At 40.6% G+C, this 27213-nt stretch overlaps 1 protein-coding gene across 3 annotated transcripts in view; it reads right to left on the bottom strand.

Annotated features, from left to right (window-relative positions):
- Positions 1-743: 743 nt before the first annotated feature.
- Positions 744-27213, bottom strand: part of PRORP (protein only RNase P catalytic subunit) — a 109510-nt gene continuing 83040 nt past the window's right edge. For all 3 annotated transcript variants that reach the window (XM_014560633.2, XM_006186378.3, XM_014560634.2), the window contains exons 6-8: positions 5330-5478; positions 2564-2759; positions 744-1064 (exon numbers count right to left, since the gene is read on the bottom strand). In XM_014560633.2, the coding sequence (XP_014416119.1) occupies positions 933-1064; positions 2564-2759; positions 5330-5478 (477 nt within the window). In that variant the 3' untranslated portion in view covers positions 744-932. The remainder of the gene's footprint in view (positions 1065-2563; positions 2760-5329; positions 5479-27213) is intronic.

Genomic DNA, 27213 nt, shown 5'->3' with positions numbered 1-27213 from the left:
TTAAAGAGTTCAAAAATGATGTAACTTACCTACCACGATTTTCTGCCCTGACGAGCCACTGTGGGACCATGGCCCTTAAGGAGGTCCTCCTCCCTTGTTCCCTTCCTCCCTCTCTCCCCACTCCTATATGGCTAACAAAGTTTCTAAATCTACACAATGGATGCTCTACCATTCAGCTTGTCTGCGTTTTTATGAATGACTCTAGCCTAAACACAGTAGAAGACTTATTTGGCTGAGAATCAGGAGAGCTGCATTATGGTTGAAATGTCTCCACTAACTGGCTGTGGGATCCAGAGGAGCCAGTTCATCCTTCTGGGTCTTTCTTCTTCTATAAAAGGCTACAGTTGGATTTTACGTTCTTTAAGGTTCACTGCTGCTCTGAAGTTTTATGATTCTTTTCATATCCTCTCCTATCTCAAGCTTTTGGTATCTTGGCCAGTTCATCACAGAGGACCGTAAGTGATTCAGTGTGGGTAGGACATCACATGTAGAGGATGAGATGGTATCAGAAATGGAGGAAGGGTTTAGAAATGACCCGGGGCGCAGGGCCAGACGGATTGGTTCTGCTGGTGGTGGACCTGGAAGGTGGGTCAGCAGCAGCAAAATGGATGCCCGCAGCTCCTGCTGCCTAGGTAAGTGGAACAGCTGGCTCAGTAGGAGAAAGGTCGGATCACCTGCACTGAGTTCCCCAACTCCGGATCAGCCTCCAGAAACAAATGTTAGGAGAAAAAAAATGCAACTGGTTATGAGAAGATATTATAACTCATTTAATTAAAAATAAATTTGTTGATATACAAACCAACTGGACCAAAGAGGACAAACTGCATCAGACGGGACAGAAGCAATGCTCTAAACAAGCCATCAACTTAAGAGCTCCAATGCCAACCAGGAGGGCACCCCCAAACACAACTTTAGCATGGAAGTAAGAGTCTTTATGTCTTTCGGTGAAGGCAAAGCCATCTGGTTGGTACTTCGTAGGAATATCTTTCCACCAGCTCTTCATCATATGGTACGTGCCATGAGTCTCCAGTTGTTTGCACCACTGTGTCATAGTTGAGAATATGCTGTTGAATTAAAAAGGGAACCACACACTTAGAACAACACTAAAGGAATACCTGGCCATTTCCCTTTCTTCCCTGACAACATCTCAGTTTGTTCCAGAGATGTATTCTCTGTCTTATTTAACAATGGATTTGCAGGGGGAAGGTATAGCTCAGTTATAGAGTACATGCTTAGTATGCACGAGGTCCTGAGTTCAATCCCCAGGACCCTTGTTAAAAAAAAAAAAAAGGATTTTTAAAGAGCAACTAGCTCTGTGAAGAGGAATCCTACTATGAGGAGCTCCTTTTTGGGGAGGTTTCATTTTTAAGGTTAAGAACTCTCTACAGGAACACATACACCAACACACACACATATATACACATATTCCTTTTGTTGCCTTTATTGGTTTTGGTTGTGACAGAAAAAACTGTCAAATATACAAAGATAGAGAAACAGCACAATGATCTCCCACATACCCATCACCTGGCTTCAATCATTATCAACTCATGGCTAATCTTATTTCAATCATTCATCCATACCCACTCCCTTCTCCCAGATTATTTTGATCCCCCCATGCTATTTTCAAATAAATCTCTGATATTATAGCATTTCTTCTGTAATTCAGTATGTTTCTGAAAGATAAGGACTTGTTTTGTAAGTATAAGAGCGATACCATTATAATACTAAGAATCAATAGTTCCTTATCATCAAATTTCTGTTTACATTTTCCCAATGATTATATGTGTGTAGCTACATTTGGCAGTTTGTTTGAATAGAAATTGAAAAAAGATTATTGCATTGTGACTGGCTGAATGATCTCTCAATTCTGTTTTAATCTAGAGCCTCCCTTTCCATCCATATTTTCTTGCAATTTTTTTTGTTGTTGAGGAAACCAGGTCAGTTGTCCTGTATTGTTTCGCACAGCTGGTTTTGCTGATGGCATCTCTGTCGTATCATTTGGTACCATATTTCCTATAAGTGTTGTTTTGTATATTTTTTGACCACTTGACCATATTTACCATTGATTAGTGTCTTTTTCTGTAGTAACTCGTCTCTAGATTTCCTCCCTTTGCTTTCACACAAGAGGCATTCTTGTACTTACAGGTATTTAAACTTGAATCGAGTTCAACTGAGACTGCCCCGTAGAAGTGGATTAAACAGGAAAAAGGGGTTACTTAGCAGAAGCACAAGTATGATGAACTATAAAGCATAAGGAATTTTGAGCTATTGCAAATAAATAGGAAAATAAAAAACCACATATGAGGGTTTGTAAATGATGACATAACGGAAGTCGCAACTGATGCCATCCCAGGCGTTTTCAATATGTCAGTTAATGTGGGGTTGACCCATGCAAACTTTGCTCTGGTGGACTTCGTGGTTCTAAGACCTGGCCGATTTCAAATACCAAACTAAAACTGAGAAAAATAAAGCATATAGGACTAGCTGCAACCTTCTTTGACTCTGCCACATTTGTACAAGATACCTGACTCTGCTGATGTTATGGATACAACAGATAACATACCTGAAAAGTTATTTTTGATCCTGGATGCCTACTAGTAATTGCCAGCTGATGTGCCTGCTGCCACTTAAAGAACAGGTGTTGGGTCCTGGCATCAGGCAGACAGGCCTTGTGGTCCCGCATCAGATCATTTGTGATGAACTTGCAGTGGTTCCCGGAGTGCAGTGTGGCATACAGAAGGTACGGATCATCCTCTGAGCTGAGCCAGGCAGAAGAAATGACAGAGTCAAGCACACACCCAGGGAGGCAGAGGACAGCACTCTTCATCATACTGTTTACTTACTCCTCTCCTTTACTCACAAATGCTCTGTGCTCTGAACTGACAAGATCTCAGTGATACTTACGAACCATCTGTGAGTCCTGAGCTGGTCGATCACACTATCTACAACACTGATGGGAAGCTAAGGGAAAAGGAATGCTAATGCTTGAGATTCTTAGCAGCTCAGCTGGGCTCTTCCACAAGAATGAAGAATTCTAACACTAATTCTCTCTTCACACTCAAAAGATGGTTCTCTGTGTTCCCAGGGCATTTTTCCTACTTGCCCCATCTGCCACAGAGTACACCTTTCCCCTCCATTTTCCTGACTCGAATTCAAGGTACATTCATAATAGTAACAGGGCAGGATGACACTTTCTTGCAAAAGTAATGGGTTGACCTCAAAGCTGAAAGTGGCATCTCCAAGCAGCTTCCGGGGAGTCACCCCGATCAGCACCTGAAGGCATCTCCAGCTTGAGAAGAGCCAAGAGCTCAGAGTCTCCAGTGGACCCTGAACCTGAGCACTCCCCATGTGGAAACACGTGCTGTGAAAACAGCAGTAGGTGCCTTGGCTCAGGGGATTTGGCTGATAACATGATATGCCTTATGCCTTAATCCAAATGATCCAAAGTAGGATCATTTCAGGTTTACCTTGTACTGACATATTTCAGGTGAAATGATAAAACGATTGGAGTATATCTTAAAAATCTCCAGGGGAAAAAAAGAGCAGAAAAGAAAAACAGAAAAAATGTGGGGGGTTACATGGTACAAGATTAGCAAACGATGGTAACTGTTGGAGCTGGGCGATAGCTATGTGAGGATTTATTATACTGTTCCCTCCAGTGTACGTTTGAATAAGCTTCTTTGGCACATTGGTGGAAAATGGAGTTAATGTTATAAATTTTAATATTTAAATCCAAAGCCATAGAGGGTCCCTGAATCAATCTTTACAACTGGGTTTGGAACTTCAGTGTATGTAATAAATACAGGCCCCAAACCAAGCATGAGATTAATTTCCCACAGGCTTCTTGATTATAACACTGCATTTATCTCGCTCTTCCACCTAAGAAAAGTAATAATGATGGTGACAGCAACAAATATATGTGCTTTCTGCATACTTGGTGCTGTGCCAAGAGTTTCACATGTATTATTCACAGATGTTTTTTCATTTAATCTTCACAACATCCCCATGAGGGTAACATATGAAGAAAAGAAGACACAGAGAAGGGAAACACCTTCCCAGACAGGAAGTGGCAGGCCTCGGTCTGAACCTGGGAAGATTAATTCCCAAGCCCGCGCTCCTAATGTTTACTCAGTGTTGCCTACGGTGACCGTGTGAAGAGCACTATTACTGTCTTAGACTCTTGGAGAGATGGAAGCACCCCCTACCATGAACAAATGAAAGGACTTAGCTAAAGAAAATTGGGATTTGGTTGGGGATCTGAATGAGGGGTTAGCTGCCAGCTGTATGCATCAAGTGCCATCTTAGCTTTTTAAGATGAAATGATTTGGGGAACACTGATAAATCCTGAAGTTATCACATTCAACCTAAGGAAACCTGGACTTGGGGGTGAGGCGCTCTCATCACCTGCGCGAAGTCGGAAATACACCTTTGTCAGCATAAACAGCATAAAAGCCTGCGTGCAGGCTGCAAGTCACCACTGAGGGTCTGTGCTCTTCCTGATGAGCTTTCTTCATGCTTCGTGGACACTGTGTATTTTGTCGCTGTGTATTTTCCATGTTCCTTTGGCTTCCTGAGAAGCTGTAGCTCACAGCAACATTCCCCTTATATTTAGAATAAAGTTCAGGCCCCTCTCTTGCCTACCAGAACCCACTAGAACCCATTAGGTCCTCTGTAATATGGTCCCTGCCTTCTCTCGGACCTCAGAACTTACCCACCTACACTGCCTGCCTGCCTTCCTCATTTCTGCCTCTGGGCCTTTTGAACACCTGCTGTTTCCTCTGCCTGGTAGGTTCTTCCCACCACCCCTCCCCCTTTCTCAAAAGACTCACTCCTTCCCTTCAGACCTGCTTCCTCCCAAAGGCCCTTCCTGACTCTCCATCCACTACCCTCGGACCCACCCCCACCTTTCTAGCTCCTTACTCCGCTTCACTGTCTTCACAGCATTGATCCCTGCCTGGAATTTCATTTCCTGTTTATTGTTAAGTCCCAAGAGGGCAGGGACTTGGTCATGTTTACTGTGGTTTCTCCAAGAACATAGAAGGTGCTGATCTAGTTAGGAATTTATGGCAAGCATTCTGTTTGCTAATCTCATTTTGGACTTTATCCTGTTTCTCATTTATCCTGATTTCCTCATATATTTAAGTTTATCCTGCTGTAAAAACTCTTATTTTTGTAAGCTGCCTCAAATCTTTTTTTCTTTTGAATGAGGCTGAGTATACATATATAGGTATATACACATGCACTTTAAAAATGGCAAAAAAAAAAAAAGGTAACTAACAAGCAGATGACTGGAGCCTAGCGTAATTCACTTAATACCTTGAGTACCTACATGTTGTCAGCAAAGAAACAGCTGGCGTGCTTCTGCACCTTTTCCATGTCATCCTTTCTCCACCGGGAATTCTGCGTCAGCATGTGCTTCCGCCCCAGGACCAGCACGTGAAGATTCTGCTTGGCTAGTTGAGAAACCACATCCAAGAGCTAAAAAACACAAAGTCACACCCCAAGACGGTCAAGGGAAGAATCTCAAATGAGGGGAGTGATTCTTCCAGTGGTGAAACATTCTTCTGGTAAGAGATGAGAAACATTCCTTAAAATAATTGTCCATCTTTGTAAATAAAACTGAGGACAATGCTCCCTTGTTACAAATTAATGCCTGACACCTGGCCACTGGTCAGGCTGCACTGGATACTGGTGTGTGTGGGGGTTCTAAGCATGGGCTGGATGAGCCCACTGGGATAGAGGCAGAGGGGGCTAAGGAGGATGAGGTTTGGCTCCTATACACTCCCAACCCTGTTTCAATCCAAACAGCTCAGCTTTTATATATTTATATATTGGTATTCTGCATAGGTTTTTATTTGAATAAAGGCGTCTACTTTTTTTTTTTTTTAAGTTTGTAAACAGCTGGAATAGATAGTGCCTTTTCATTCGACTTTTCCATGTCATGATTCTGCTGAGGCTGCTACCTTTCACTGAAATCCCTTTTTCCTCCCAAAGGTCTGTCGATTTCCACCCTCTAGCTGATTTTCCACTCAGTGAATTTGCCCTCCATTCTCTCCACTTCCCACATGGCTTGTGTGCACGTGAACTCCTCTCAAAAGTTTAGCCTTGGATATTTAGTATATCTAGTACTTTGGTGAGCTTGCCTACGTTCAATCTTTCATAAGCAAAAGTCCACAGATTATTTTCATGTACGATCTATTAAAATAAGCTATAAAAGGATATTACCAAGTATAATATGTAAAAGCTAATGAAAAATTATAACTTACATTATATAATAGGGTATCAGAAATATAAAAGTTTTTTAATTTATAAGAACTGGGTCTACAAAAACCACAAGTTGAAAGCCATTGAAGAACTTAATTTTCCCAGGTCTTGGTTAGAAAAGGCACTGATTTTAGTCTAGCTTCCCCTTACTCATAATTTCTTCCTATGCAGACTTTCAGGATATTATTTAAAATTCTTTAATCAATAACATTTCATTCACTTATTTGGTCAGTTGTCAAGTATTGCTTGGGTACCTGTTATGTCTAATACACATGTACTCCCGGCAGCCCAATAATCAACTATCAAGGGCTGAATTTTTAAATTACTGTTTAACGCTTTGGATTCATATATATACTGTCCATCCCACTCCATTACTAAATTACTTTAAAACAGTATTGGTTTCACTATTGCTAATTCTTAGTTTTAGAATTGAGGGGCAGAATGGACACAACTTGGCCACCGAATGCGAGCTGATACTCAGGCAGACAAGTACACCAAGACCAGTGTGAAGACTAAACCCAAAGCTTTGGAAACAGTAAAATTAAACTGTTTTCCTTCAAAGCAAGGAATGATGGCTTCTATGCTCATTTGACAGTTACTTCCCAGGCTGCTCTATGTGTAAGGCACATGCTACATATCACAGTCTACAAAATTTCGAAAGACATGGCCCCTACCTTTACTGAGGGAGTGCCTAACAATTTTTCACGCAACTATCAAGCCCAGGAAAATGTCTATGCTGGCTCTATGTATATTGGATGGTTAATAAACATTTTCTGATTAGCTGAAGAATATGCCTACCTCTATTTTTAATCTATTGTAGAAGCAGCTCATTATTGAAAACTTGAAAAACATAGACCAGAAGATGAAAGAAGAAACCACTCATACCTCATTATCCAAAGATTGTTAACATGCATTTGCCAGTCTTTTTATTCTACGCATTAAAAAAAATTGAACTATAGCTGATTTACAATATTGTATTAGTTTCAGGTATACAGCAAAGTGATTCAGTTACATATGTACATATTTTTACAGATTATTTTCCATTATAGCTTATTACAAGATATTAAATATAATTCCCTGTGCTATACAGTAAATCTTTGTTGGTTATCTATTTTATGTATAGTACTTTGTATCTGTTAATCCCATACTCCTAATTTATCCCCCCACCCCCACCTTCCCCTTTGGTAACCATAAATTAATTTTTTGGCAGTGGCACAGGCAGATGCCTGAGAATCTACTTATTGGAGGATCCCACTTTTCCTCCTTCTCCTAACCAGGCCAGCTTTGTTCTACGCATTTTTATATAAGCTACTGCTTTAAAAGTTAGGTTACTAATCAAAAGCAAACATTTTCACAAAGAAAGTTTGGTTCACAGATTCAAACACTTCAAAAGACATTGACAGTGCATCGCCTTCAGAATGCACTAACATTCCCTTTCTTTAAGTCATGCTGAGATCACAGATTATTTTCAATGAGCCCAGATACAAAATGGCAACTGGATTCATTTAGATTAATGATAGTAACTTTAAAAAAACTTACATATAAATTCCCACAAAGTTATTGTAAAGATACAAAAAAAAAAATCAAACAAAAAGAATTTTTAATACTAATTACTTAAGTTTCCATGCATTGGGGGAAGACATGGCTGAAAGAAAAACACAATTGGTTCTTCACATCTATACCTTGGTTTAGCTAAATGGCCTTGAGTTTACTAATACTAAATTACAGATAGGGGCCCAACGAAAGGCAGAAAACGCTTGGCTTGAACTACTCTGGGGCACCATCTTGTGGCTGAGAGGTCTCTACTAGTAGCAGCTCTCCAAAAATGATGCAAACAAAGGAGACTCAAGGAAAGACAGAAAAGAAAGATGAGTGTACAGAATAAAGGCACTTGCCTGAAACTCTGTGACAGTCTAGCTATGCACCCACTCCCTCTAGGGTAAATTCCAAGGCTGGATCCACTGGCCTCAGTCAGAGTTAAAGATATACTCAGAAAAGTAAAGAAAAAGAAAATTCACCTTAATTCTATGTTAGATCAAAAATAAAACTGGGAAACTGCCAGATTTAAAATTAAAATAAATAAATAAACTTCGGTACTTCAAAAGAAAAAACTGGGAGAAATTTCCACTTCTGGGAAGATACAGTAGATGTACTTTTCTTTCTCACTCCCACTACATGTAAGTAAAAAACCCAGACATTATATATAAACATAAGACTTTGAAAAGTAGAGATAAAAAGGCAGACTGGCTAGGGACCTTGGGACATGAGGAATGACATGCTGGAGGGTTCCCTGGATTTTCCTTTTGCCTCATATATCCTATACTTGGAGCTCAAGGAGCCAGTAACCTGGAAATGTCAATGGATGCAGACAAAGAGAGACCTGCGAAGGCCTGTTCTCTCTAGCCAAAGGATAAGGAAAGAGGCTCAGACTAGCAAGACAGAAAACTTGTTAAAATGACATCAGTAGGTTGTGATGTTATATGTGTGTTTATGTGTGTGTGTATAATACCTAGAGCAACCATTAAAAAACTATACAAAGAGATATACTCAAAAACACTGTAATTAAAAAAACAAAACACCCAATAAGATAAATAAAAACGGAATTCTAAAAAAAATTCAAGTAGCCCACTGGAAGGCAGGAAAAATAAAACCGAAAAAACAGAGATGATAGAAAACAAAAAATAAAATGGCAGGCACAAGCCCTAACGTATCACTAATAACATAAAATATAAAGGTTTTTTTTAAACACTTTTATTTAATTTATAATCATTTTACAATGTTGTGTCAAATAAAGGGTTTTAATACATCAATTAAAAGACAGAGGTTGGCAGAGTGGATTTAAAAACATGGCCCAGTTATATGCTATCTAAAAGAAACTCACTTCAAATAATATAGGCTGATAGAAAGTAAAAGAATGGAAAATATTATATTATGCAAACATCCATATAAGGAAAGCCAGAGTGACTACATTAATATTAAATGAAGTAGACTTCAGAGCAAGCAAGCAAACAAACAAACAAAAAAACCCAAAAAAACCCCAGAGACACAGAGGGACAATATATAATGATAAAAGGGTCACTCCAAGAAGATAGAGCAATCCTAGATGTGTGTGAACCAAACAACAGAGCTGTAAAATATGTGAAGCAAAAGCTGTTAGAACCAGTGGGGAGGGTGTAGCTCAGTGGTAGAGCACGTGCTTAGCATACAGAAGGTCCTGGGTTCAATCCTCAGTACCTCCATTAAAAAAAAAATCCACAATTCAGAGCCGGAGACTTTGGAGACTTCAGAAGAACTTGGCAGAAAGTCAACAAGTACACAGAAGAATTCAACAATACACCCACATTCATGGATTGGAAGACTCAAGATAGTAAGGGTGTCAAGTCTCCCCAAATTAATATATGGGCTTAATGCAATTCCTAGCAAAATCCTAGAAAGATTTTTATGTAGATATAGGCAAGATTATTCTAAAATACATGAAAAGGCAAAGGGATAAGAATAACTAAAATAATTTTGAAAATGAAGAATAAAGTGGGAAAAATCAGTCCACCTCATTTTAAGCCTTATTATACAGCTACAGTAATCTAAACTGTGTGATAACTGATGGAGGAACTGACATACAGATCAACAGAACAGAATAGATGAGCCAAAAATAGACAAATATGCCATGGAAACAAATGATGCTGGTGTAACTGGATATCTGAAAGTAAAAAAATGAACCTCCACCTAAATTTCATAACTTATAGAAAAATTATATCAAAATGGATCATGGACTTAAATGTAAAATATCAACTATAAAGTTTTATGAAAAAATCTAGAAGAAAATCTTTATGATATAGAGCTGGGTTCCTAGCTTGACACCTAAAACAAAGTCCATAAAAGGAAACATTGACAAACTGGGTTTCATCAAATCTTTAAATGTTTGCTCTGGGAAAGGCTCTGTTAAAAGGACGAAAAGACAAATTACAGACTGGGAGAAAATATTTGCAAACCACATATTCAACAAAGAACTAGTATCTAGAACATATGAAGAACTCTTAAATTCAACATTGCTTTAAGGATGTCTAAAGATGTCTAAAGCATGATTCTCCAAACACCAGAAGAGTAAGAACAAATTGCAGCTTAATATTGGGTGTAAACATTTTCTGGTTTGGCTTCCATTCTAATTTGGTTTATCTCTAGTAGGAACAGATAAGAAGGTTTTTGTTGTTGCTGCTGTTGTTTTTTAAACTCGTAAGTGACATTACTTATAAGGGACTTAACTTTTGGAAGGTAGTTCCTGAGCTTAGGGTAAAAATACAATTGGCAGAGCTACATGTGTTAGAAATAACTGTGCAGGGATGCTCAGGAAGTAGAAACATTGCCTGAGAGGTGGGAGAGGCCAATGAGAACAAGAGCTTTTCTGAGTAATCCTAAATAGCAAATGAAACTTCCTTGCCCTATTCTTAACTTTTTCCCTCCTCCTCTGCAGTCTCTGGCATTTCCTGGGTTGTGTGATCTTTAAAAACTCTAAAGCCTTTGGGATCTGAAGTCTACAGACAGTAGAAGTTCTATGCCAGTTCTGCAGTAAGATAGCTATTATCAATATACCTCATATATAAGAGCACTCATTTTAGGGTAAGTTCAGGAAAGAAAGTTTTGGAAATAAGCCAAATGTTCAACGACATGAACAGATAAACAAAATGTTGTGTATATATACCATGGAATACTATTCAGCCTTAAAAAGGAATAAAGTTCTGATACATGCTACAACATGGATGAAACTTGAAGACAATAAGCCAGACACAAAAGGACAAATATTGTATGATTTCATTTACATAAGTTCCCTGGAATAGTCAAAATCATAGAGATAGAAAATAGAATGGTGGTGGCTGCCAGGGGCCAGAAGAGAAGGGAATGAGGAGTTATTGTTTAACGGGCACCAAGTTTTAGGCTGGGAAGATGAAGAAGTTCTGGAGATGAATGGTGTCGTGATAGTTGCACAACAGTGTAAAGTACTTAATGCCACTGAATTGTACACTTGAAAATGGTTAAAATGATATATTTTATGTTATATATATTTTACCACAATATAAAGTTTTATTACAGAAAAATTTAAATATAAACAAAAGTGGGCAGAATAGCATAATGTGCCCTTCACCCAGCTTCAATAATTATCAGTTCATGGCCAGTTCTATTTCATCAATGTCTCCATCGACTTCTGTCTCAGATTATTTAGAAACAAATCCTAGACATCCTAACATTTCATCTGTGAATACATCAGCATGTATTTTTAAATATAAGGATTCTTAAAAAGTTAACAGTAATTTCTTAGTATCAAATATACAACCAGTATTTATATTTCTCTAACTTATAATTTTTTTTTACAGTTTAAAAAGAAAATCAGGACCTAAAAGAGCCCCATACACTGCAATTGCTTGATTGCAATTAAAGAAATGTGGCTGCTAGTCTTACGGAAGTTCCCACATTTAGATTTTGACAACAGCATCCCTGTGGTATCATGTAACATATTCCCTAGTCCTCTATGTTTCTTATAGATTGGTAGTTGGCTCTAGAGCTTGATCAGATTCAAGGGTTTTTTGGTATGTATGCGTGTGTGCGTGTGTATATTTAAAATTGTGGCTTTGATAAAGTAAAAAGGCCAGTTCATTCATCAAAAATGTATGATGGGGAGTGGGAGGGTATAGTTCAGTGGCAGAGTGCATGCTTAGCATGCATGAGGTCCTGGGTTCAAACCCCAGCACCTCCATTAGAAAAAAAAAGATTAAAAAAAAAGTAAATTAAAAAAAGTTAAAGGAATGAATTAATTTGAGGAGAGGGTATAGCTCAGTGGTAGAGCACACCTAGCAAGCACAAGGTCCTGGGTTCAATCCCTGGTACCTCCATTAAAAATAAATACATAAACCTAATTACTCCACTCCCTCTTCGATAAAAAAAAAGAATGACAAACTTCTCTGTCACTAGACAGAGGGTACTGGGGATGTAGATACAGATATAAAAACACATTTATCCCTAACCTCCAGGAGTCTGCAGTCAAATGACTGTAATGTAATGTAAAAAGTGCTAAGAGGGAGGACAAAGGATGGGCACCTAAATCAGACACAGGGTGGGGAGGCTGGTCAGGGAAGTCGCCACAAAGGAAGCGACAGCTGGGCTGAGTTTTCAGATGAATTATCCAGGCAAGGAATGGGAGTTTCCGAGGACAAGAAGCAGCATGTTGAAGGTGGGGGGCTCTTTATTAGTATGCTGAATTCAGGGAACTGCAAGCTGTCAAATGTGGCTCAAGCTGAGGTGTGGGAGGATGACAAGGGGAGAGTCAGAAATAAGGCTGGTGATGACTGGAGGGGTCAGATCACAGGGGTCCTTGTAAACTGCTATAAGGAATGTTTTACCACCTGAAAGCAATGGAGATAGACAAAGGATTTAAACAGGAGCGTGATGTGACTACCAATGTAGAGAGATCAAAACTGTGGATTGTAAGAAGGCTGGACTAGCACAAGGAGATCAAGTAGGGGGCTCCTGCAGTAATTCAGGTAAGCCATAATGAGAACTGAGGCGCCTGCAGTAAAGATGGAGAGACGAGAGCCCTCTGAGAGTAAAGCAGAACTGACCAGACTTCGTCGCTGACTGAACGTGGGGAGCAAGGAGAGGGATGAACCAAGGAAGATCTGGACAACTGGGATGGATGATGTAGCAAGACAGGGCCTATGAACGGAGGAGCTCGTGATGTCGCCAGATGGGAGATGTCCTGTGGGCAGCAAGTTAGGTGACTCTACCATTTAGGAGAGGGCTTTGGGCTGAAATAAAGATCTGGAGTCATCAGAAACACGCAATGGCAGGAGCCATCAGCTAGTGGAAGAGCAACAACAGACTCAGAAGGAAAGAAGCAGAGGATGAAGGCTGAAGAATACTACTATTTAAAAGATGGAGTTATTAAAAAGCCATTAATGGAAGCTGAGGAATGAGGAGAGACAGAGAAGGAAAACCAGGAGACGGTGGTCTCTCAGGAAGACCAGAAGGAGCATTTCAAGAAGGAAGGAGAGACTAAGCCTGAGCGCTACAGAAACACCAACTTGAGGCCTGCAACGGGAGGAGGCATTTTGATGATTTCATGGCGGGGCAGGAGTGAGTTTCACCTGGTTTCCTAAACTCTATACAACGTTGCGGTTTGCCTTGTCCAAAGAGACTGTCTTACAAGCAGGGCTCTTTTCTGCTTACCAAAAATAACAAGAACGCTTTTCATTTCAGATGCTGAGTGGTGTGCCCTCTTCAAAACCTCTCACCTCCCAGGAACTTCACTGTGTAGGGGGGAGGTTTTGGTTTTGTTTTTTTGAAAGATGAAAGAGACTTGAGAATATTTATATTCTGATCAGAGGAAGCCAGTAGCAAGGGAGAGGCTGTAGCTACAGGCACAGAAGGGTTAGCTGTGCGAACAAGGTTCTGTAAGGGGGAGAATCTGGAGAGCAGGTGGTGAGAACCCCTCTCGCACTGAGGTGGATCTGAGCAGACATGTCAGTTGCATCGCATGGTTGGTGCTGTGTGTGTGCTGTGTGTGTGCAGTGTGTGTGCAGTGTGTGTGTCAACATGTGCGCTCATTCCTCCTGACATCTATTTTCTGTCAGTAACAGGTGAGTCACTGGCACAGGGATGACGGAGTGGGAGGTGTAGGAGGCTTGAGGGCTGCAGTGCAGATGAGAGACTGCTGGGGTGAGCCTAGGAGTGGGAGCCGAGCTGACTGCAGATATGAGAGAGCCAGACTGTGAAGGCCCAGGCGAGGCGGAGGTACAGCACTCAGCACTGGGGGGAGATTCACTGCAGCGCCTGGCTGCAGAGTGAGACACCAGTGCAGGATGATGGCCTCCCCCTGCTCCACATTAACGTGTGGTCGAAATGCACTTCCAGGGGGCACCGCACTGGAAATATCAGCCATCTCTTCCTATTTCTCATTAAACATATATTTACATCGGTATAGGATCTGTGGTTTGGGGCTCTGGTCTGAGTTAAGAACTCCAAATTCCTATTTTATTTATTTGTTCAGATCTCTTTTGGGACAATTGACATTTATCGAGTCATCATCAACAAAAACGTACAATGTCATGACTCACATACAATTTCTATATGAAAAGATTTTTGGAAAAAGGATCTTAAAACCATCTGACACTCTCTGACAATGTCTCCTCCTTCTAAAGATTTCTGGAAACAACTAGGGGCCTAGCTGAGAAGGTGATCCCAGGAGGCTGCAAGTTAATGCTGAGGTACGTTTTCTTCCTCAACTGCCTCTCCCTCCACACTCTGCCCCACCCACCCCCTTTAAAGAGTCAGTGAGGGGACAGGGAGAAGCTCTACTTATCTCCGCCTTAGGGGCAGGCCCCCAGCTCTCTCCAGCGCCTCCGAGCCCAGCACTCCGTGGATAATGGTCCCAGTGTCTTTCCCTGGCAGCTTCTGATGCTGTTAGACATGTGACATGAATGTCAAGAGCTCTTCAGAAACCAAGGAAAGTTGAAGATTCCTGCACTCAGTCATGGAAAGTTTTCTTTAAAGGATCTCAAGTAGAAGGTGAGCTTGATTAAAGCAGAAATTGTTCGCCCTGCCAACAGTTAGAAGCTGTTATAAGTGCAAACTGCAACCGGGTTAGGGTGTCTGAGGAGCAAGGCGTCATGCACTTGATGGGTCTAAGCATTTGGAGGCCTCACTTTTCCCAGATAAAGCCCTTCAAGTGCTCATACCAAGGATGCTGCGAAGTGACTTCATCTTTTACTTGCTTCCTCTTTACACACACACACACACACACACACACACACACACACACACACACACACACACACACACACAGCTGTAGTTTAGCGCCTGAGCTGGGAAAGGAAAGCAGGTTAATTTTAAGCAGAATGTTGATGTTTATTTTTAGTTATTCACAAGTGGAGAAAATTAAAATTCCATAAAAAAAACAGATGAGAAATTCTTAAAATAACCACAAATAGCCTGCATACTGTTCCAACATGAAAAGATACCAATTTGTCATACCGGTTACACGCTGGTTGTTTGGAACTCTAAAGTGAGGAAATACATGTCTGTTTTTTATTGTTTCACTAAAGACAACCTTGTGGTAACTTGGGGCTTGAACTAGGATGGATGGTGGGGGTTTTCCTATTGAGTTTGGTTGGATTTCAGGATTTGATGGGGTTAAGTCAAAGGCAGATAAGAGAAAGCAAGAAAAGTAAATAAAGATTCTATGGATCCTTTCCTTTCATGCATTAATTAATTTTGACAGGTTTTTTTTTTTTTACAAACTAAGACAAAATGAAACCACTTTGGGACACTATGATGGATGAACTCTATGGAGGCAGTGTTCTCAGACTCAGAAGACCACAAACACAATGTTTGTAACTGATGCACTGGGCTCTCCACAAAGTTTACAGCAGGAGAAACAAGGGGTCGTAACTTATACTAGAACAATGGAGTTCTCTACCTGTTTCTAAGTCCCTAAAGTCTGCAGGTAAGCTAATATTCAGTTTCACTCCCTTCTTTGTCTTTGTTCCTCTCATTTTTCTTGTGAGCTATGTCTTGGGAAGCAACTCCCTATCTTAGAAATAGTCCTTGAGTGACTGCTATAGTCAACATTTTCCTGTATACCTTTGGAAATGCCACTGAGGAGGAGAGTACAGGAAACCTACCAAGGTTGTGGCTTAATGCTCCTCATCATGTTTTCATTTGCTTGTTACTCACTGGTATGTTTCAGCCTCAGGTCTATGTGTGATGGCTATGGCTGCCTGCCAAAGACAGGGGCCCAGGGGGAGACGGAAGCTTTCACGTGGTGATATTCAGGGAGTGGAAACTTCATAAGCCTGGTATAGTTCCAGAGAAGAGAGGCTAAGACTGAGATGGAGTCCCACTCCCACCTATGGGACCATGTGCTTTGAGCAGATTTAAAACTCTAACGATGGACAGAGTCTATAAAGCTTTCTGAATCTCTTGGAGGAAAGTGTATACACGAAATACTACTACTTTATTATGATGTCATAAATGATCGCACTGGTTGACATTAGACTCACCACGTCCTATATCCTGCTTTCGTCAGTCTTTGGTATTTTAGGGAGATTTCAATGATCTCATGTTATCCTTAGTCAATGAAACAATTCTAGAGAGGAAGAGAAATGCCCTTCCTGCCTTGGGAACATCCTGTCAAGTGTGGGATGTGTTTCCTGCCTACCATGTCTTCTCTGATGCCATTAGCACCCACACAGTTATCCAGCCTTTTAGAAAATGATTAAACCGTTGGCCTGGATGGATTTCCCCCACTAGCTGAGAGTCAGCGCTGTCTAGCAGACAGAAGATTTGGCTCCTGACTCATAGTGTGACTTTTCTCCAAACATTCACATGCATTCTTTGGTCTTTTTATTTTCTCTGTACGATATCTGTGTTTCCTTTATCATCGTGAGGCAGGAAAGGACGGTATTTTGAAGACTGAAAACTAATTTCAGGAAGATTAATTTCACTTAATCTGATGCATTTTAATTTCCACTTTTACAAGTTTATTAAAGGCGGGGGAGGGTATAACTCAGGGGTAGAGTGTGTGCTCATTCAGCATGCACGAAGTACTGGGTTCAATCCCTAGTACCTCCACTAAAAAAATAAACCTTAAATAAACCCAATTACCTCCCCCCACCCAAAACAAAACAAAAAGAAGAAGAAGAAGAAAAAAGTTAATTAAAATTTCTCCTAGGGTTCTAGATCCAGTCCATGTACAGGGAATAGTTAGCTTATACTGGAAAAGTATGTAGACACTTTCAGGCTCATGAGCCACCATTTAATGACTAGAAGAGAAAGACTATGATGAGCAGAGCTCTGGGGGCTTGAAAGTTGGTGCAGCCTCTCCATGGCTGCACTGCTTCACACTTTTGTCTTGGTACAGAGCCACACACAACTGTACATTATGGCTATTGGTTTTGTTTTCTGGAACAACCCTGTCAGTTCAAAATACAGAAAAGACCTAGGTATATAAAATGATACGCTGGACATCTCCAGTTAATGTTCCAAGCCATCTATACAGTTGTGCAGTAGAAGGGCTTATACAGCACATGAAACTAACAGAGACATAAAAGAAAATTTTCCAACTTACATATACTGTTTAATAGTTTAGTAAATTAAGTCATAACTAGTAATAGTATTCAGAGCACAAGCTTTAGTGTCAGGGCGCCTGGGTTCAAATTTTGGTTCTATTATGTCAGAGTTGTGTGACCTTGCGAAAGTTACATTTCCTCTTTGGGCCTCTGTTTCATCATTGGTAAAATGGAGATGCAAATTATGAGGATTAATTTAGATGCAAGAAGATACAAAGCACATGGAAAAGTATTCAATAAATATTAGTTATTATTAGACAGTACAGCCTGAATTAGTAAATATGGACCTCTGAAGCCCCACGGTTTTCTCACCCCTCCCTCTCCTCCCTCCCCACTCCTCACTACCCTGAAAAAAGAGAATAGAAAATGGAAAAGAAAGAAAATAAAATTTTTTTAAAGAAAGAAAAAGATTCATTTGAAATTATCACAGACCTGGGTGATCTGTGTGTTAACCTCTGTTAACACTTAAGAGTAGAAAATAAACTTTCAGGTTACGAAGGCAAAAAGAACATATGCATCTAATCTTAATCCCACTTGAAACTCCCACTAAAATTATGATACAGAGTCTTTCTAAGATAACAAACCCACAAAAACTTGGAGAATAAGAGGAGAGACAACAGCAATAAAACGTGGAAGCTGGAAAGCAGGTGGGCAGGCGGTAAGTGACTTTGCCGATCCAACAAAGTCACATTCGAAGAGGGGTAAGCCGAGAAGCCGCCCGATCTCTCTTTGCGCCAGACTGGAAGCAAAGGAGTGAGGCTAAATGGAGGGGTGGAGCTAACTAGGGAGCAGGGGGAAAGCTGCTGAAGAAGCGTTAAGATTCCTAGATGTGTGTCCCCCATCCCACCCATGCTGCCTTTGCTGGGGTTGGGGAGGGAGGTCTGAAGAGTCATTCCTGGTTTGTGGTAAATCTGAGGGAGTCTAGATGGGACTACCAAGCACCTCTGACAGTGTCATTACCATACTGAAAGCAGAGTCCGTGAGCGTACCCGTCTCGAATGGAGCAATGCAGAGGAGCTCAGTTCTTTCCCGTTTGGCTCAGAACACTCTCTGGCAGTAAGGTCTTTACCCTGCAATCAAGAGACTGAGAAGTCTCCAGTGGGGACTCTGACCGATGAAAGAGGAAAAAACCCTAAAGATTCTGATGACTGGGAATTCCCCAGCAAGTGACCCCCCCCCCCCCGACCGCCCACTGCCAGCGAGCCTCACCCACACACTCAGAGCTTCCAGTCAGCTCTTCAGATCACATCTAATCCAGGCAAGAGCAGAAAAGGATCAGATAGCTGTGGGAGCCTGTGAAATGGAAGAGTCTAGAACAAAGAAAGAAAGCAAAAGATTGAAGAAAAACAGACTGAAAAGGAAGAAGGCAAAACCCCCACAAAAACTTCTCGGTGAAGACTTGCATTTTATTGAAAATGCAAGAAAGTTTTACTTTGACCTACTCCTTGAAAGCTGGAGAAAAGCCATGCTGAGTTCAGAGGCAGTAAACAGCAGCCTATTCTTTTTGACCATATTTCTTTTGTTGTTGTTGTTTTTGTGGGATTTTTTTTAAAAGCTTTTTTTTGGGGGGAGGGGAGTATAATTAGGTTTATTCATTTATTTTTATCTTAAATTTTTTTTTTAATGGAAGTACTTGGAATTGAACCCAGGACCTCATGCATGCTAAGCACATGCTCTACCACTGAGCTATCCCTTTCCCCTATATTTGATCATTTTTCTGTTTAATGTCTTGTACCTGGTCTAAACTATAGCTCTGCCAGATGCCCTCATTGTGGTTAAACCCTCTGCTTCCTAAGACTCACATATGACCTTGAACTCTGACTTCCCCAGAAGAGGCTCTTATAAACTTTCAGAGGAGCCAATGCCAGATCATTAACCAAAGACTCTGTTCACCCTCTCCAGGGGGCTGTCAGCTAATAGTGACAATATTGCCCTTTCCTCACACAGCTGGGGTTGAGCTCACTACTCAGGTTTTCAAATCTAAACAATGAAAAGCAAGAAAATTATTATTACTTTATTTTTTATCTTTCTATGGAGGTACCAGCGACCTAACCCACGACCTCATGCATGCTAAGCACTGTACTCTACCTCTGAGCTATGCCCTCACCCACAGGCATAGTCAGGGTGATGCTACCTGGCTGGGGCTAGCGGTGGGGTGGGGGAGAAAAGGTTAGGAGAGAGGAGAGGAGGTTAGACAGGGCACAGAGGGAGCTCCTTAACCCAGCTGGTGTGAACAGGGGTGTTAGTTTATTATTAGCTTTACATACTATATGTACGTTTAAAGTTTTATACATGGTGTTTTACACACAAACACACATACATAGGCTTTGTATTATGAACCATATGAAGTTGCCAATATTCTACCATTTTTGAGGTACAAAAGTAGCAACCTCAAATGTTTAAACCTAGCGGTTCAGGCTCAGCAGTGCACCTTGTACCCTTGAGACAAGTTAAGAGACTAAGTTTCCCCACAGGCAAAATGCAGAGTGAAAAAAACAAAAAAATGAAAAACCCCAGAGGATTTCTTAAATGTAATGAACTCTCATAATTGTATAACTCTTATATTGTATATGCTCAGTACAATAATTCCTGTCCTCTAAAAAGTTAAAATGTTAAGACTCTAATGAGGAAATTCCTTTGTGCTTCCCAGAGAAAGATCTGTCAAGTATTATATTCACAAAACTATAGTTTAATATAATAACACAATAATGAGGACTTTGGAGTAGTTTTTTAGAAATCCCCAAACACTCACATTTCCCTCACTTCTGCTTTTCTTAGCAGAAATGGGGACACAGAAACTGGAAATGACAGGAAGCAATAATGGGGATGTGATTTCAGGGAGATGTGAGAGGAGGAATTAAGATACACAAGGAGACAAGTGTACTCACTCTTCGCTAATCAAGGTGGAGACATGGGTGGACTGAGTGGATTCTCAGTTCAGAAAAGCTGTTCTGAGGCTCTTTTTTCAGGCACGTTGATTAAAAATTCACATAAACCAAAAAGCAGAATCTTCTAACTTCTCCCCCTTTAGTTACGATTTGCTGGGTAATTATGATGTGTCAGAAGCACCTTCATTGTCTTTATTTTCATCATCACTCCATCCTCACAGGTACCCTGTTACCAGCCTGCTCCAGATACGCTCTTAATAGGAGGTGACTGCGGCGCAGTAAGGTTACGGAACTAGCCCAAGGTCACAAGCCAGTAAATAGCAGGGCTAGGTTTCTAACTGAGGTAATTTTAACCCCAAATCCACCTTTTAGACCAGTAACCTTATACAATATACACTCTCGATCCTAACTCCTTGTTTTTTAAAATGCTCCCTTCTTAATCCTGCCTCTTATGCTACAGCTCACTGTGACCAAGATTTTTCTGGTAGCATCCACTGCTTATTCTTCCTAAGTGAGCTGTGGGAAACCCCTAGGTACTCCAGTTTGAAAGCTAACACTGTATTCCTCATACTGGGCTATACACAAGCCTCTCTTGGCAATATGCCGGGGTGCTTGACGCCACAGGATAAACAAGGCACAGCCTCCCGAAGTGACCATTTTACTTTGGGTTTTCCTTGTGGGGGGAATCTCCTTGGTTTTAATCTGAAAACACACACAGAGATACTGTTACATCATCAAACGCGAGACCTACACCAACTTTTCAGACAAAACGAGTAAGATTCCAAAGACGCTTTGTCCTTGCAGCAGGGTCAGACCTTCCAACCACTGCCCACTGGAGCTCTTTCTCCTCTGCAGTAGTGTGAGGAGGGACCACCGGACTGTCAATAAGTCAGCTGAGCACCGCATGCTGCCTGGCCCAGGAACAAAGTCACAATATGGAACACAGCCCTCATCTGACTGTTTCAACACACTTCCAAAACTGCACACAGAAATACACAGATTAAGTGCAAATTTCAGAACAGTGTTTAATGACGGCGTTTTTTTATGCCAAATAATTACATATGTATGTGTGAAAATATTCTTGGAAGATACACACTAAACTTATCAGTCATTTTCTCTGGAGAGCGGGACTGAGAAAAATGTCAGTTTCTGTCATTTGATATTATTTAACCTTTTTCCCCAATAAAAATGTATACTACCTCTGTTAAGGAAGAAAAACATCTAAAGATTAAAAAACAGCAACAACAGGGTGGGAAAAATGGGTGAAGGTGGTCAAAAGGTACAAACTCACAGGGGCTGTAACGTACAGCATGGGGACTACAGTTAATGCTAGTATATTGTGTATTTGCTAAGTTTTTAAGAATAGACCTTAAAAGGTCTTATCACAAGAAAAAAACTGTAAGGTAATGAGAGGTGTGTTAACTAAACATGTGGTGATCATCTCACAATATGTCCATTTATCAAATCATTGCATTGTACAGCTCAAACTAATGCAATGTTATGTGTCAATTACATTTCAGTAAAAGTAGGGGGAAGTAGCAACAGCACACGAAGTTATCCCCCAAACCAAATACAAAAAAAGATCTCTAGAGCTCTTTCAAGTCAGTAACCCACTGAATGCTCGAGCCTAAAGGTCAATCTCAAAGTCCGATCCACACACAGTAGGTTCTGCCTGAATTTATTCTGTTCAACTCAAGAAATATTTATTTTGTGTCCACTCTTTGATAGGCGCTACTTGAAGTGCTGGGATATTTAAATCTTTATAGCAGTAAGATGCACTTCTTTTCTTCAAGAAGTTCATTCCATGTTTGGGAGATAGACGTCTGATACAAACAAATCACTGTGATATATGTGAGCCTGATGCTCTGGCACAGGAACTGTCCTAAAAACAGGTGGGCATAAAGGTGAACAAGATATGGTCCCTGCCCCCAAGGAGCGTAGCGCTCAGTGGGAATAAATACAGGTGTTGGCAAAGCCTCTACAAGGGAGAAGAGGAGAGGGGCCGATGGAAAGTTTTGAAAGTTAAATGGAACTCCCCAGTCAGATGGGGGAAAGCATTCTAGATTAAAGAGTCAGCAAATGCAAAGGCACAAATGAATGAAACAGCGTAGCATATTTAGGAGAAAATAGGAAGTTTAGGGTCAGTGGAGTATACAGTGCAAGGTGGAAGGAAGGACGAGCTGAGAAGGTGAGAGACAGGTCCTTAGGGGTCAAAGTAATCAAGACTGCCTGGCACACAGGGCCTTGGGTTGGTCTGACCAGAAGCCTCTGAAGGGCTGCAGCAACAGGGTGGTGACATGTCTAGATGTCGGCTTCAGAAAGAGCATTTCCACTGAGGTTCAGAACGTAGAGAGGTCGACTGGCAGACTCGGGCAAAAGTGAGAGATGAAGAGTGAGCAAGACAGAGAGGACGAGACAGACTAGAGCAGGACTGCCCAAGCGGAACGAAACTTGAGTCACAAGTGTAAGTCTGGTAGCCACATTAAGAGGATAAAAAGAAACACATAAGTAAATATTAATAACATTACTGAACCCATTGTATCAAAAATATCAACATGAAATAAAAGTGATTAACGAGATAGTTTCTATCCCTTTTTTTAAATACTAAGTTTTCAAAACTCAGTATATATTTCACACTTACAGCACATCTCAATTGAGCTAGCCACACTTCAAGTGCTCAACAGCCCTCCTGACTAGTGGTTACGATGTTAGACAGGGCAGGACCAGAGGGACGGACTTAGAAGGCCAGGTTGGCAGGATTGCTGACTTACTAAATGTGGAGAATAAGCAGGAAGAACTATGGGGAATTGTTGGTTTGGGTAACTGGATGGAGAGTGGCACCAGAAAACCAAATAGATACAGAAAGAAGAACAGGTCTGAGGGAGGAGGAAGGAGAAGAGAAAAAGTTTGGTTTTAGAGTGTTTACTTTGCAATGCCTGAGTACGGAGTTCTGTGCCCATGGTGTCCTAGCCAGTATGTGACAGAGCCAGAATTTTGATCCAGATCTCTTTGAGGCCCAGACTTTCCTAAAGATTCCTCTGAGTGAGGACTTAACAAAATAGAAGGATAAGGCATGGGAGGTCCAAGTCTTTATTTTCATTCAATATGAAATACCTTCACACTGATATGTATTAAAAAAAAAACAAAATAAATAAATTAAAACCCCCAAGTTTGTGAGACTGTTTATTCCATTTCCAAGTTAATTTCTTGCGTTAATAGCACAACCATAATTTTCGATATTTCTGAAGAGACTTTTTGAAATGTTCCTAATTTTTAAAATCTAATATAAAAAATAGTTTCCAAGGCACTTTACCTGATTTTGTAAATAAACACCTAGCCTAGAAGTGGGGTTTTAAGATTTCATCAAAATTATGTCCGTATCAGAGGTGAAGATATCAATTTCTAGGAATAAATGAATAGTCAGAAAATTGAGACCTTCCGATACGCTAAAGATCCAGAAAGTGAGGGGATCCAGTCTGATTATAAACTAATTCAAGGATGTTTATCTGAACTTAATCTTGGTTTCTCCTCTAACACCTGGGTATGTAATATAGCACATGAACAATGATACCTCTAAAAGGTAGGTGGCACCTCAGCTGTCCCTTAGATTATTTACTATCTCAAAACACAAGCTGGTTGCCTTGGAAATGGCTGTGATTACACACACACGCAGACACATGCAGACACACTACAAAGGTATCTATGTATGAATGGGGATAAGCAAAACAAAAACAACAAACAACAAACGAGTTTTCAAAGGAATGGTTTTACAATAGAAACAGGTGAACTGAGAAAACCCACCTGGGTAAGTTTTAAAACAAAGAAAATGATTTAAAGGCTGACCACTATCTAGGAAGTGGTAGCCACAATATTTTTAAAGGATGCTAAAATTAGAATGTGTGTACAGAATGCAAGGAAAATAGTTTGAACAGTAACTTTAGTGATAGTGAAATGATTTACGAACCATTAACTCTATGCCAGTCTGTGTAACACTCCTGTCAAGCACTCTGTTTCAAAACCTCTTCTAATTTTTTTTTTTTCATACAGTCCAGAGCAGAAGACTGTTGGTTTTCTTTAGTTAGACAAGGCAGGACAACTCACGTGAGTGGGGAACTTGTTTCAACGTGACATGCCACTGAGTTGGTATGACACTGGTATGGCTTCGTTTACATACTGCTAGTAAGCAATGTATGAAATGCTAAAGAAATGGGTCATATATCTGTCACCTGTCTAAGGGAACAAGAATCTTGTTTGTAAGATGTAGACCAGGCATCTAATTCCTGAACACATTGCACTTTGGAGTTTTCACAAGAAAATACTTTTATGAACTGTCTGTCTTAGCCAGTTAATGCTGTCATAACAAAATACCATAGACTGGGTAGCTTAAACAACAAATTTATTTCTCACAGTTCTGGAGGTTAACTAGAAACCTGAGATCAGGGTGCCAGCCTGGCCAGGCTCTGGCGAGGGGTCTCTTCCTGGCTTGCAGATGGCTGCCATCTTGCTGTCCTCAGATGGCAGGCAGAGAGCTCTGTGCCTCTTTCTCTTCTTCTAAGGACATTAATCCCACCACCAGGGCCCCAGCCTCATAATCTCATCTAAACCTAAACACTAGGGGGTTAGGGCTCCAACATACAAATCTGGTGGGGGTACACAATTCAGTCCATAGGATGAATCATAAAGTCTCTTCTTTATCCATTCATTGCCTGATCTAACCAACTCAAAATATGCTGCCAAGCTGGCATTCAAATGCTGAGAAGAAAAAGGGCTCCAATTTGATCATTTGCTTTAAAAAATACTTTTGTTTCCAGGGAGGAAGGTAGAACATCTTTGAAAAAAAGCACAGGATGTGGACTCAGTGTAGTACGAGGGAGCTGTTACCTCCCTGCAAGTCACTTACAGCGTCGGGCCAGTTTCCTCATACGTAAAATGACAAAAGTGCAACTACTTATTCCATAGAGATGTGTAATGATAAAATTAGGTAAGAGCTATGAAAGGGCTTAGTAAGCTGTAAAAGACACACATTGTTATTATTAGGTCATGAAAGCACAAAAATGCGGCATATTTATATATTGCTTTGGTATGCCCTATATGATTAAGATTTTAGGAGACTATTAAGTTTTCATGAAAATAAAGTTGACATACATCTTCAAAGACCCTTTACTTTAATTCATTGACTTGAAGCACATTCATTTCTTCTTTCTCAGTTCCCAGGCCTTTCTTTCAGCTCAAGATGCCATTAGGTCTCCTGACTGGTCACCCAACCAGGTTCCTCCTAAGGTTACTTTTCCTACAACACTGCTTTCTTTGCATCACCTTCCTATTCATCCCAGTTCCCGGGACTGGTAGGCTGTCCTCACCTGCAAGTGTGAACAAATCCAGAGAACTACCTGGTGAGAGGAGGACTAGATATGTGGGTTTAGAAATTATAGCTGCATACTACAAGGCATGGCAGTGTGACAGAGGGAAGACCACGGACTTTGGCATCAGATTGGCATTTGAATTCTGGATCTACTACTTGCATTTATAACTCCTGGGAAGTGACTTAGTTGCATATCAGTTCCCTCATCTGTAAAATGGGCATTTAATTGCTTACCTCAGGGGGTTGCTTAAGCACAGTGTCCAACTTCAAGAATGTGTATAATATGTTTTACTTTCTGTCCCTTCACATAAAACAGATAGAAAAATAAGATGTGTTTAAAAAAAAACAAAATGGTTATATGCATTATATGTTCAGAGTTTTGTTTGTTCCACTTAACAGGCAGATATTATATCTCATTATAAAGTTCAAAAAGATAAAAAGGCTAAATTGGAAAGGGGAACTATTTAACAAAACAGCTCACACCTGTTACCAAAATAAATCTTTCAATACATTCAGCTATCTCCCTAGTCAAAACATAACACGTAAATCTACAGTCGAACTATAAGTCCATTTAAGTTTGAGAGTCACATGGTCACTTTGGCCTGTGGAATAAGAAAGATTTGAAAGAAACAAACTGGAGATGAGAAACTAGTTAGAAGGGTGTGGTAGGTATTTCAGCAGAGCTAATAAAGATCTGATGAGAGGCCTTGGAAAAGAGGGAGAAAAGAGAACTGATTTGAGAAATAATTAGCAGGAAGAATTGGCAAGACTTGGTAAATGACTGGATAGAGGGAGAAGTCACAGATCACACCCAGGTTTCTAGTTGGGATGGCTGGGAGAATGGTGGTACCATCTGGAGGTCTAGAGCTCTGGAAGAAAGATGCTGAGTTTGGTTTTTAAATACAGTTAGTTTTAAGTACTTGTCTAGAGAAGAGATGAAGATTTGGAATTTGACAGCATATAAAGTGAATGAGATCAACCTTGGGTCATACCAACATTTAAAGGGAAGAGGAACTGAAAAACAAGCCAGAAACAACAAGGAATGATCAGAGAGTATAATGAGAAGGGTAAGAGTGTGGACCCAGAGATTCAAAGACAGAGTTTCAAGAAGAAAAGAGTAAGTAAAGTATTACTTTACTTACTTTCCGGAGAACGGGCCTGGAGGTTTATGTTTCCCCCTAAATTCAGGTGTTGAAACTTAATCTCTAACGTGATGGTGTTTGGAGGTGCGGGTTTTCAGGAGGGGTTAAGGTCATGAGGGCAGACCCCTCATGAAAGGGACCAGTGCCCCCCTAAACGAGGTCCACAAGGAGCTCTTTCATCCCTTCTGTCATGTGAGATGAAAAGATGGCTGTCTCTGAACAGGGACTCAGGCCCTCGCCAGCCACCAAATCTGCAGTGACATGATCTTGGACTTCCTTGGCCTCCAAGAACTGTGAGAAATAAATGCTTATTGTTTATAAGCCACCCAGCTTATGGTTGGTCTTTTTGTCATAGCAGCCCAAACAAACTAATACAGGCACTAAAATCTGTCCACTGGAATTGACAAGTAGGAAATTACTGATGGCCTAGCCAAGAATAGTTA

The sequence above is a fragment of the Camelus ferus genome, chromosome 6 (genome assembly GCF_009834535.1).
Source record: "Camelus ferus isolate YT-003-E chromosome 6, BCGSAC_Cfer_1.0, whole genome shotgun sequence".
NCBI lineage: Eukaryota > Metazoa > Chordata > Mammalia > Artiodactyla > Camelidae > Camelus > Camelus ferus.
The sequence above is the reverse complement of the archived record's forward strand: the minus strand, read 5'-3'. Positions and strand labels throughout refer to the sequence as shown.